Below are 13,401 nucleotides of genomic sequence, written 5' to 3' on the forward strand. Positions count from 1 at the left end.
CAAACTAGATTGTGACATGCGTATGTGTAATACTAGAAATGACACATGCACCCATCGTGTTCACTGCAATACATCTTATGGATGTAATAATAAAAGTGAAATATAGTTTTACCAAAACCATAAAGTTGTGTTTAATGGAAAAATATTTTATACTGCTTCGATTGTTAAGTGAAATTTTGTATCAATTAAAATTTAATAAAATTAAAGTTTAGTTCCCTGGTTGCATTAGCCACAGTACACAGCTGTAGAGTCTAGAGCAACGTATTCACTTTATTTTTTTATTTTTATTTTTTTAAATTTTATTTATTTATTTTTTTCCCCCAAAGCCCCAGTAGATAGTTGTACATCATAGTTGCACATCCTTCTAGTTGCTGTATGTGGGACGCGGCCTCAGCATGGCCAGAGAAACGGTACGTCCGTGCGCGCCTGGGATCCGAACCCGGGCCGCCAGCAGCGGAGCGCGCTTAACTGCTAAGCCACGGGGCCGGCCCAACGTATTCACTTTAATGATGAAAGTTCAGGGAGATGAAAGAACTAGACCCAGTTAAGCCAGATTAGTTCAAAATGGAGCAAGGCCATAAATAAATCTATATTTCAATATATGAAAATATTACCTTTACAAATGTAATTTTATATGCCAGGCTGAATCCATGTGACGTCAAAAAGAATTACCTTTTTTTTGTAATAGGGAGTACATTTTTTTTTCTTTTTTTTGAGGAAGAGTGGCCCTGAGCTAACATCTGTTGCCAATCTTCCTCCTTTTTTCTCTCCAAAGCCCCAGTAGATAGTTGTATGTCATAGTTGTACATCCTTGTAGTTGCTCTATGTGGGACGCTGCCTCAGCATAGCTCCATGAGTGGTGCATAGGTCTACGCCCAGGATCCGAACCGGTGAACCCTGGGCCGCTGAAGTGGAGTGCGTGAACTTAACCTCTATGCTGCCAGGCCGGCCCCAAAAAGAATTACTTTAATAAGAAAAAAATCAGTTATTTAACTTAATTTGAAAGTATTTGTTTCTTTAGACAAAGCAGACACTTCTTTGTGGAGGTTAAGTGGTTCACTTTTCAATTAGATACCATGGTAGCCTGTAAATATGTGAAAGGTGACTTTCTCAGATGAACTCTAGCATTTGGAGTTGTTTTTGTTTTGAACACTGAGTATTGTTTTATCTGAAATACATGCATAAATTTATGCAAACATAGAATGAAAATGTAGGGAGGAATTAGAGTAACAAGGCAATTTCATTCTTCAGCGAATGCCTAAGGTTCACAGAGGACCAAGTGCCTTAAGCCCAAATTTATAGGCAGAGTAGACCATACCCTCTTAACCTTTATGCTGAGAGGAAGCAAGGAATTAAACCTTTTCACTAATTTATTTCCTTTATGTATTTGTCATAAACCCGATAAAGAATTATTGCCATTGCTGATAGTTTGGTCATGGAGAAACGGTCCAGGATGTAAAAAGTAGCTTTTCTGTTTGTGGAAATGTTAGGGATTGATCCTGGGAACTTGGAGAATACTTAGAGACTCTTGATTGACAGGAAATAGTCAATTAATGGGAGGAGGGGTGTTAAATAATTACATATATAATATTTTAAAGTTTTCAAAAGCATTGACTTAGAATTTTGACTCCTGTGAACAGAAGACACAAGCTATGCTTTTGTGTGTAACCTTTTTTTTTAAAACTACTTTTCCCCCTCCTTATCTCAGTTTTTATCGAGTGGTTTCTGCTATGTAAGAAATGTTTTTTGGATTCTGCTGGAGATGACCTAATTTTTACTAATTGCTGTGCATGCTAGGTTTTATTTGCTCAGAATGGTGGTGTTATTGTCATTATTCTTTGATAGTTATAAAAAGTGGTTTTATACAAAGCTGCTATTCAAAAGAATATATTGATACTAGCCTGTAAGTTGTTTTTGTTAAAATTGGCGTTATCTCAGGAAAAAAAATTAAATGTTAATGTACAAGTTAAAGTTTATTACATGTGATTCCTTATATTTTTTGCTTATTGACTTGCTAAAACACACACACACACACACACACACACACGATCAGTTTTAAAGAACCCCTTAAACGTCTTTCTTCAAAGCAGTTACCAGTTTCCTAAAAGATGTAGCCACTGTTTTATACTTTTTATAGTACCTCAGAATGAAAAGATTCATTCTTCTCAACTGTCTGAATTCAATTTATTTTAATTAAATTATGTTTAAAATGTATAGTTTTATTTTAGTTTTTTAATTCAAATATCCCTACAGGTTAATTACCTTTTCCCTGCCCTTCCGTTAAATCTCGCTTCCTCCCAAACTCCCCATTAATTTGAGTTGGGGAGTATCACCTTAAAGCTTTAGGCTTAATGCTACATGAATAGAATACACTAAAAAGAATGTCACCCACCTAGCAGCTTGTTTCGTTTTCCAAGGGGGAATTGAAGAGCTTTTGAATGAAATGTGAAAAGAGGCTAGTGTTCATTGCCTACGTGGCTTTTTAAAATAAAGGCTCTTAAAAAACATTCCATTGTGGATTCCAAGTCCTCTTTAAACCTACCACCGACAGTAGCTGCCTGCAGAGCCATGTGATCATCTTGGCAGCAGCCAGGACTTTTAGTGATTTCATTACTGTGGTTTCCTCAAGCTCTTTACACACATTGATTAATATTTTCCTTGCAGTTATCGCTGTGATGATTTTGTGGTTAATGACACCAAGCTGGGATTGGTACAGAAAGTCAGAGAACACTTACAGAACTTGGAAAAGTAAGTAATAGGCCTTTGGAAAGAAAGGGGATGGAATGGGATTGAGGGGTCTTTTAGAATTTTTGAGTAGTATTTTTGTTTATATGTTCCGTAATTTTATCATGTTTTTAGTGTGATTGAAATGTTAATAAAATAAACTTTGGGTTTGGATATCTCAAACTGCGCCCATAGTTAATTGTCATTGCTCAGCATTTGTTTCACTTAATATTTATTATAAACCACAGCCAAGGGCCCAAGAGCCTGTTTTTTAGTTATTATCCACCAACTTATAAGCTACTCAATTTATGTGCAAGGGGAATTTGAGGGGAGCAAGGAAAGGGCAGAAAACAATATAAAATTATTATGGCGTTACCTTTGATATTAGAAAATCTTTGTCAAATGTATTATGAGGTCTTCTTAGAAGCACTAAAATTTATGCATTATTTTTAAGGGAAATTAGGTTTAATTATATTATTGTCCACTCTGCATCTATACGATAGCACAAGATCCTAGTTTCTTCTTTTCCCTTTTTGTTAGAGGCAGTACATATCACTTGAAATTACAAGAAGCTGTGAAATGCTTTGTCATCATAAAGAAATTACTTATGTGAATAGAATTTTCTTGCTATAGCCAAATAGATTATTCAGATAAAACTCACTGTACCCCAAATTCAAGCAATAAACAAATCCAAATAGCGATGCCTTTCAAGTTGCAGTGGATAGAAGCATGGCCCTGGAATGACTGCTGACTCCAGTGAAATTGGTGTAAATCACTCCTAATCATCAGGTGCCATCTAATTTATTTTGACAGTTGATGTAGAAAAGCTGTTGTGAGAACATGGCCAAAGTAAGAGTCCCTTAGCAAACTTAAATGTAAAGCCAAAGGAAATAACCTAAGTTCTTTGAGTGAAACTGTATAGTTTTGGTTAACCAAAGCCTTTATGTGTATCTTGTTGACTAAATAGATTATAAAGCTGATAAGGGAAGAATTGATTTCTTTAAAATCTCAACTAATTAAAACACTTTGGGTTTAAGTACTTTTTGGCTTGTCATCTTTTGGCTCCTCTCTTTTTCAAAGTGCTTCTTGTCTTTTAATTTTGACAGAGCAGCAAGAGCCGATTAGAGACACAGGTACAGATACATTTTAGACCCAAAATATTTAATTTTGCCTGAAATTGTCACAATTAACTGTGAAGTAGGAGATTCTTGCAGTAATTTATGTAATATCACTCTTTAGTGTGGTAATGTCATTGTAAAGATCTTACTAACTTCTTTGTTATAGAAGTGGGTAGCTAGCAGAATATTTTTCTGCCATTGATATAGTTTTCTGTCAGAAAAAGACTACCATCTCAATCCCAAATAAATTCATCAGAACTAAGTCAAAGGGAAAAGAGGACAGTCAAGAACCTGCACGCATTTATGCAGTTATCAAATCTTTCATTTCCATTGAGCACTTCATCAGGTAAAAGATGTCACAGACTGCCTTGTCTATGCTTCTACTTGGCTCCACTGAAAAATCTACCTTGCATTCCTTTCCTTATTTTGAAAAACATTACGTAAGTTCATTTTTATGTTTTTCAAATGTAGGCTTTAGTCTGTAGTGGAAGCTGCAATTTAAAAACTATGATTATATTTGTATTTTACTTAACCTTGGACTAGAGGTTAAGTAAAACACAGTGCCTCTGAGCAGCACTGTGCAATAGAACTTTCTGAAGTGAGGGATATTTTCTCTTATCTGCACTGTTCAATATGATAGCCACTAGTCACATGTGGCTATTGAGCACTTGAAAAGTGGCTAGTATGACTGAGGAACCGAATTTTAAATTTCATTTACGTTTAATTAATTTAAATTTATATAGCCATGTGTAGTAAGTGGCTACCATATTAGACAGTGTGGATCTAGAGGATTCTGCATTTTGAGAATCACTGAGGGTAAAATTTAATAACTTGTTTAAAAAAGCTAAATGCTTTATTTATATGGGTTAAAACTGAAAATTAACTATTAGGCATTGTTACTAAGTAGTATATATACTGTGCTTGGGATTCAGCTTCTTTACTCACAGAATCTGAAGGAATAACTTAACAACTTAATGTATAGAATTGGTCTCTTCTTACCTTGTAGTCACCGATACTCTGAGAAGGGACATGCACATAGTTCTGAAGACGTGTTTCCTAAGAATATTTTTAGATTTGAAGCAATTGACTGTCACTAGATCTGATGTTCCAAAGATATTATATTTCATGTGGAAATTAAATAATTGTGTATTTACTTTGGATTAGTCTGGTACTTTTAGAAGATGGGAAAGAATTGGCAGACTTAAAAGTCTGTGTTGTTTAATGATAATTTTTACTTCTTTTAGATTAGTTCTCCTAATACATGATAATTTTAAAGTGACCTTTTGAAGGTTGGAATTGCTTTCTGATAAAATTTAAGCAAATTATCTCTTTCATTAGGAAAACTTTTGAATAATTTTAATTCAGAATTTCTGTGCTAATTAAGATTTGTTTTAGAATATCCTTTGCAGCATAGCTGAATCAAATCAATTTATATATGCCTATAATTTATCATTCTGCAAACTCAGATCATATCATAATCTATTACGACAAATGAGTAAAACATGATATCTTTATCAAAATTAAGAAAGAAGTGTAGTATTTAAGTAGAGAAAGAAGTACAGTAATGAAGAAAGCATAGTATTTGAGACTTAATGTTAAATCTCAGAACCATCATGTCAGATCAGGGTTTTCCTTTTGTTGTGAGGAATGGGTCTTCTCATTTTTGAAGCTTCATAACTGACTAGGCAGATAGAGTGGGAGTGGACAGGGAAGGTCTCATACACTGCATCTACCTGGCCAGCTCTTCTGGGAAGTGCCTGGTGGTGGCTGCTTCCAGTCCCCCACCCTGCTGGAGGAGCAGTGGGGATTTCCAAGGGAAGTGGACCTCCTCAGTTACTGCAGATGCTTGTGGGCCACAGTGGCCTAATGGGTCATTTCCTGGCCTTACTACACAGCCAGGCAGGGCTCCACACCCTCCCTACATGCTTAGAAGAGCCAAGTTTATTCTTTAACCTGCTGTGTAGTATGTATGTATTAATGTCTTTTTGACTCTGTTTATATTTTAATAGTTCAGCTTTCACAGCTGACAGACATAGAAAAAGAAAACTTTTGGAAAACTCATCACTAAACAGCAAGTTATTAAAAGTAAATGTAAGTAATTAAAATTTATTCAAATATAAGAATTGGTTAAGATCTAGTCACTGTTTTATTACAACTCTGACATTAATGTTGCCCCTTATAAGCTTTTATAAATGTATGTGTTGGATTTGAAATATTTTACAAAATGTTGGCCACTTGTACTAATGATTCTTGATGTGACTAAATACCCCAGTGAGTCCATCTGTCGGTGCCTTCCTTCCTGTAATCCCGTCAGGATTACTACTGTGCTCCTCTGCCTTAGCAAATGTTTGTTCTTAGCACCTACTCATGTACCTTATTGCTCCGTTTCTATAGATCCCAAAGATCCTTGCTTCCTTCTGTTAAAGGTCCCTAGTGCAAATTCTGTGGGTCTGGAATTTTGGTAAATTTCCTTAGGACTTCGTTAATACAGTTTCACCATGGAAGAATGTTCTTTCTCATTCTGGTAACCATCTGTTACCAGATGTATGAGCTATTAATGGATTAACAAAATGTAAAGATGGCTAAATATTTTTAAATACACCAGTAATTTTCCCTGCATCTACCTCTCTGCTGTCTTGCTACCTATGTTTAGACACACACTTAATTAAAGTCTTATGATTTTGTGGAAGAAAGAGCTAAAGTGCTCTCTGCCCATCTGAATTATGGGCAGAGATGCTTTGGGTTGGATTCATAGAGTCACGGCCTAGGTGTAGTATCCAGATGTCATGTTGCGTTTGTAGAGCTAATCAGAAAACCAAGCCTTAGTCTTTAAGGGAAGTTCAAGTCGTTTTTTTAAGATTGACACTCCATTGGTAGGAAAACATATTGTTCGTTTATGCATGGCTTAGAGTTAAAAGTTTGGAGTCACAAATACTTGGGGTGTATATATTTATATTTTTCAATTTGTAGTAGTTTTAATAGAATTTTAAAAAGGCATTGTCTTTTTTTTTTTTATTTTATTTATTTATTTTTCCCCCAAAGCCCCAGTAGATAGTTGTATGTCATAGTTGCACATCCTTCTAGCTGCTGCATGTGGGACGTGGCCTCAGCATGGCCGGAGAAGCGGTGCGTCGGTGCGCACCCGGGATCTGAACCCGGGCCGCCAGCAGTGGAGCGTGCGCACTTAACCGCTAATCCACGGCGCCGGCCCTAAAAAGGCATTAAGTCTTAAACTTTATTTCTTTTAAGGCTCTTCCTGGTTTAAACTTTATTTCTTTTAAGGCTCTTCCTGGTTTTTCCATTGTGTACTCCAAGGTATTTATTAATGCTGATTTCCTCATAAGCTTCCATGAGGTACTCCCATTTAGAACAATTCCAGGATCAGAAACAGCCTTCTAAAAATATCCAGATACCTATACAGAGATTAGAAAGAGAGTTTTAAATATTCATTGGGCAGAAAAGGACTAATTCCAGGTTGGCTTGATGCTAGAGTTTCAAATATAGGCCTTTGCTTTGCTTTGATGTTTGAAACAGTTGGCCTTACTCTTGGCACTACTGATAGCCTCTTCTTGTCCCATTTTACAGGGAAGCACCACTGCCATTTGTGCCACAGGCCTTCGGAATTTGGGGAACACGTGTTTCATGAATGCCATCCTTCAGTCACTCAGGTAATGTTACAGTCAGAGCTTAAGTATCTGACGTTAATTTCTAGTGGAATGGTTAAGAGCGAAGGCCCTGGGTTCAGATCCTTCTCTGCCTCTAACTCTCTAGTCATATGGCTTGGGGCAAGTGACCTCAATTCCCTGTGCCTTAGTTTCTTCATCAGTAAAATTGGGGATAATAGTTCTACCTCATAGACTAGTTGGGAAGATTAAATAGTATGATTTATATGAAGTGCTTAGAAGAGTGCCAAGCAGTAAATAACTATTAGCTGTTATTTTTTATTTCCTGTTGCTTCTTGAATGGGGTAGAGGTCAGCAAACTTTTTCGGTAAAAGGCCTGATAGTAAATATTTTATTCTTTGCGTGCCATATATAGTCTCTCTCACGTATTTTTCTCTTCCCCCTCCCCTCTGCCCTGCTTTTTAAAACATCTCTTTACAAGTGTAAAACTCACTTTAAAAATGTAAAAGCTCACTGGCCAGGGCCAGATTTGGTCAGTAGGCCATAGTTTTCAGACCCCTGGGCTACAGGGAACCTAGTTCAGAGAACTTAATTCATTCATTAGTTGAGTCTTAAGTATAGTCATAAGATCGAATGTTTAGATCTTCAAAATGTAAAATAAGTATTAAAAATAAGATAGCCAACAAGGCTGACCTAAGTTATGTAGAAGAAATTATTTTGAAAGTTGTATACTGTAGGCCAGAATAAATTATCTTCCCAAGGCCACCTTGCTAATAAGGAGCAGAAGCCGCATTTGATTTCCCCTTAGAGGTACTGTCTCTCAGCTTATCTAGTCTTGTTCAGATAAGAAATTGTAGTCACTGCTGAAGTCTCCTTGTTACTCTGTATAGTGTGTCTAAACAATATGGCTGGTTTCAGTTTGTTTTTATTTGAGGAAAGTGTTGAATACCTGGAAACAAGTACCCTGAAAAGAAATGGTAGTAACTTATGGGGAGGGGGGAATTGAGGATTTTTTGAGCAGAGATTTTGCTTTAAGCTCTTTGTTCATTTCTACAAAGTCATCTGTGTATTACTGTTTTCTTAGAGTAAATGAGGAAACTTAATGAAGAAACTCAATGCAAGAAATTGCATTGAGAACAATTTAAATGAGAAATTGAAAGATCACATTTTCAAAATTCATATGTATGTTACATAGAACTTTCTTTACAGTCCTAGTAAATTTTTTTTTTTTTTTTAATAATTTTCTTCCCTTCCTTTTAAAATAGTAACATTGAGCAGTTTTGCTGTTATTTCAAAGAACTGCCCGCTGTGGAGTTAAGGAATGGGAAAACAGCAGGAAGGCGAACATACCACACCAGGAGCCAAGGGGATAACAATGTGTGAGTTCTAAGAATGTGTCCTTTCTGGCTTTGAGCTACAAAACCAATGACTCTTACTGGTGATTTCCATTGTAATATGTGAGTTAATAGGCACGTACATTTAAAAAAACTCTTCTGCTAAAAATTGTGTTTAAGTATCTAGCTGGTAATCTTAATAATTGTTGGAATCATTTTATTTCTATTTACCTGATAGGTAGGATAGATTTAGCGCTCTACTTACTGAGTCTTTGTGGATTTGAACATTCTAAAATTGACATCTATATATGAAATACAGTTGTAGGTGTAGACCAGCATGAATATCATTAGTCTTTGTGAATTGATTTGTCTGATAGTGTTAGGTGAATCTGTCTTGGATAATAAAATTGTAGTCATCAAGTTAATTATGGGGCAATACAGTCAAATCTTAATTGATATGGAAAGGGAAAAACTTGACAGATGATTATTGAGAACCAATATGTATTCAAATTCAGTGTAGCCACATTCTCTTTGGGGTTCAGAAGATCTGTCACATTATCATGATTGTAAGGGGCACATTTTTTCGTATCTTAACATTACTGACATAGGGCTATGATTTATAATCTATATATATTTTAATGTAATATTTTCCCTGCCTGTCTATCCCTGCTCCCACACACTCCATCCCCACACATTTTGAAAAGCCATCATATAATTTGACAGTGTTCTACCTAGGTGGCTGAAGGAGAGTAGGATAAAAGTTGAGAATAGTGTACAGTCTGGATAGAGCCAAAATATGGGGGAACTTGAAAGCCAGGCATTGCAGCAGGGATGGAATGACATCGTTAGAAGTGGTGTTTTAAGAGTTTACTTTGGTAGCAGCATATAGGATGAGCTGGAAAATGCCTGCATTCAAGGAGGCTTCACACTTGATAGTAATTGGGTTGGAGGGCATAGCACTGAAATGAAGAGGAAAAAACACGTATTCACAAAAGTTAAGGGAAGAATTAGTAGTACCTAATGCATTAGTGTCACTGAGGATTTAGTTACAAACTGCAGCAATTGCCTCTGGCCATGTTAGGCAGAAAATAAATTTACTGAAGGTCTGTTGGTGAGCTAACTATTACTGGATGGGTGGAAAATCAGGTCTGGAGTCTAGGCATCCAGGACCACAGGTGCGGTCATCCCCAGAACTGTCCCATAAGACATCACTGCTTCCACTACCCAGTGTGACACCAGAGTTCCCGTTGCCAGCACTGCTGGAGTTGGGTGCTGAGTGAATGCTACTGTTACTGCTGCCTCTGCACTCCAGATGATACTCTTTGCCACCAGAAAGGATTTGGCACTGTCCCAGCTCATTTGCATCACTAACTCCTGCTTCAAATAGGCAGAACCCAGGCCAGGTACCTGAGTCCGGGCTGCAAGGGAAGCTGAGAAAGCAAGTATCTGGCCTTTTCAGCTTCCATAGTGGGAGGCAGGCTCTGACTCTCACCCAGACTCTTAAGGTGGGGAGTTCCTCAAACATAGCAAGAGGGTTCAGGTACCAGAAGTAAAAAATATGATTTGTATCCCAGGAACCTACTGGATAATGGGAGTTGAGAAAGAAGATATTGAGATTCTCTGAGATAGCAGTCAGGTATCCATGAGTATGGTAGTTGTATTGACAGAGTCATTGAAGTTGAGGACATGTATCAATTTACCTACATGCATAGAAAACCAAAATTAACAGCGACTTAAACATCCATGGTTTATTTTCTCATGTAAAAGTTGGAGGTATTCTATATCTAGGGATGTTTCACACAATCATCAGGCTCCTTCTAGCTTTCTATTCCACCAGCCCTACGGTGGGGCTCTCATCCACGTAGTCCAAGATGGTACTAGAGTGCCACCATTTTGTCCTCATTCCAGCTAGAAGGAAGAAGAAAGAGATTAATACGAAGGACTGCTCTTTAAGGAAATTTCTCAGAAGTTGGACACACTCTAAATTTTTATTCCAAGATTTCATATGCCAAGCGAAAAATAGAAGATCTATTTGTGTGAGAGAAGAGGTGAATGGATATTGGGGGACAGTAGGAGAGTACAGAGAGCAGCTTTAGTATACATTGAGTTTGAAGTGACAAGAGGACATCCAGTAGAAAATTCCTGTTGGAAACTGGAGAAACCTGAATAAAAGTGGTCATGAAATGACCAAGCTAATCTGGCTTTTAGCTTGAGAGTCGTTGGTATCGAGTTGCGTGTCGAAGCTCTGTGGCCATATGAACCCTCTGAGGCAGAGAAGAGCAGATGGTCACACACTGACGTCTGGGAAGTGCTCCTAGTGAGGGGCAAGAAGGAAAAATGCAGGAGTTAAGTTTTTTTTAAACGTACCTTCTTAGGTAATTTGGTTTGTAACTTATTCATTGCTTTATGTACAAGTATAGCAGTACTTTGGCACACTCAAAGTATACCATATGGTTAAAAAACTAGTTTTGTCAGTAGTTACTGCTATTTTTATGGGTTTTTGAGAGGCTCTTCCTTAACCGTCAGACTTAATTCAGGAGGCCAGAACCTTTTTATACTTTCATTTTTTTATTTATTATGAATTTTAGACAATCGGACATTATACACTGAAATAGTAGCCTCTCACTAATGCTAAGAGTATCGTCCCTTCCTGTTTTCCTCTCACTAATGCTAAGAGTATCGTCCCTTCCTGTTTTCCAGGTCTTTGGTGGAAGAGTTTAGAAAGACACTCTGTGCTTTATGGCAAGGTAGCCAGACTGCATTTAGCCCAGAGTCCTTATTTTATGTTGTTTGGAAGATTATGCCAAATTTTAGGTAAGTATTATTTAATGAAGGATATTTGAAACATTATTAGTCTTTACACGTTTTCTGAAACAATTTCCAATGAAGTGGTGGTATTCTAAATAATAAAGACTGGTTTTGTTCTAGTTTTTTTAAGGAGAAGAACAGAAGTTGGATATATCTGACTAAAATGTGTTTCTTTACGTAATAGATATGTATTAGAAATGTCTTTAACGAAGGGTGGGATATTTTGTTGTTATAAAAACAAAGCCCTTATGAATAACTTATGTGCTCTAGGAAGAATTTCCTTGATTCTTTCAAAATCTTATAAAGAATAATTACCATCATACACTGTCTTGTTATTTCAACTAAAAAAAATCCAATGTAATCAGTAGAAACACATGGTGTTATAGTCACTTTTCTGGTCTGGGTGCTGAAAGTCTTAGAAGATTGTAGTCAAGTCCATTGGGATTCACTTTCCAGAAGGTAGCTGGGCCACATCCTAATGTGGCTGTAGAGCGACTGTGTTTTCTGTGCTGTCTCGAGCCACGCTTGAGTAGGGACACAGCCCAGCTGTCAGAGGAGTCGACGCCCTCTCCTCCGTCAGTCTTCCCTCTAGGGAGTCAGGTAATCGCAGGTTTGGGGCCCTGCTGGTGTTTGACGGCAGCCTTTGCCGCCTTCTGCTGATTTTATCCTGCTGAAGCAAGTCACGGTTCTCACTAGTCATGATTTTGGCACCTAATATACATCCCTCTCTTTTTAAAAAAAATCAGCATGCTGTAGTAAAACTTAGCAATGTATCTTGCTCTATTGCCCAATAGTAGTTTAGATATATTGGTAGTATAGGGAAATGTGTAAAAGGTAACAACTTCAAAGAACTGTAATTTGTTGCCTTACTGAAATGTTACCCCTGGTCTCGTTTTGAAGGAAACTTCTTTTATATATCATGCCATTTAAATCTCCTCATAGGGTTTCAGAATTTTTTCACTCTAAGTAGGAAAGGTAGAAATGACTGTTAAGTTACCACTAATCGGGTTTGGACTTAATATAAAATTTGTAACATTATCACCTAGTTCAACTTTTGATAGGGATTTAATCTTTGTGTTTTATTATTATATAAAAATAGTTTCCATTTATTGAATGCCTACTATGTGCCTAGCACTTTAGGTATTTTATATCCAATCTTCATTAAAAAAACACAACAACAAAATTCCTGTCAAGGTAGGAAGTATTAGCCTCATTTTAAAGAAGAAACAACTGAGACAGAGGGGGAGCAACTTCTTCAAACTTATACTTCTAGTAGGTGTTAGGACCAGAATTAGAACCCAGGTCTTTGGGGAGTTGGTTGATGATAGATATGTTAACGGTTAATGGTAATTTGTGCATACGACTGCGTGAGGCCTGCCAACTACCTTTATACTGTTCTGCTTGGTCCCCGTGGTGACTCAGGTCCTTCATTCTTCATTGGGAGTTTAGAAACATTATGGAACTTTTATTCAATAGAATTCTGCTTTTCCTCTAAATTTGCCCACATCTCTGCCCTTTCTAGTTTCTATAGCCCAACTGTAAGCATGATTTAGTTTTTAGCTGCTTAATTTTACACATTTTAATATTCCTACCGATGAAGGCAAAGAACTTTTGGAAAAGGTAACCAGGTTGAGGAATTTGGCATGGAGTTTCCAGAGTGATTCCTAATACACATGAACTCTTAGATTTTCTTAATGACTGATGAGAATAGGATGCCTGTGTATTCTTAGCAGGGCTTCTCTTAGTTCTGTAATAATTGAGATTGTTCCCCATTTTCATGTAATCATAGAATAA

General features: G+C 37.0%; 1 protein-coding gene and 1 long non-coding RNA gene across 3 annotated transcripts in view; one reads left to right on the forward strand and one right to left on the reverse strand.

The window, feature by feature from the left end:
* Nucleotides 1-13,401, forward strand: part of USP3 (ubiquitin specific peptidase 3) — a 96,838-nt gene that overhangs the window by 46,782 nt on the left and 36,655 nt on the right. For both annotated transcript variants that reach the window (XM_058541796.1, XM_058541795.1), the window contains 5 exons: nt 2,665-2,748; nt 5,852-5,933; nt 7,428-7,510; nt 8,731-8,844; nt 11,500-11,613. In XM_058541796.1, coding sequence (XP_058397779.1) covers nt 2,665-2,748; nt 5,852-5,933; nt 7,428-7,510; nt 8,731-8,844; nt 11,500-11,613 — 477 coding nt within the window. The remainder of the gene's footprint in view (nt 1-2,664; nt 2,749-5,851; nt 5,934-7,427; nt 7,511-8,730; nt 8,845-11,499; nt 11,614-13,401) is intronic.
* The window catches only part of LOC131406169 (uncharacterized), a 47,400-nt gene continuing 44,545 nt past the window's right edge, over nt 10,547-13,401 (reverse strand). The window contains exon 4 of the long non-coding RNA XR_009220079.1: nt 10,547-11,113. This is a non-coding gene — a long non-coding RNA (uncharacterized LOC131406169). The remainder of the gene's footprint in view (nt 11,114-13,401) is intronic.

The sequence above is a fragment of the Diceros bicornis genome, chromosome 5 (genome assembly GCF_020826845.1).
Source record: "Diceros bicornis minor isolate mBicDic1 chromosome 5, mDicBic1.mat.cur, whole genome shotgun sequence".
Lineage (NCBI taxonomy): Eukaryota > Metazoa > Chordata > Mammalia > Perissodactyla > Rhinocerotidae > Diceros > Diceros bicornis.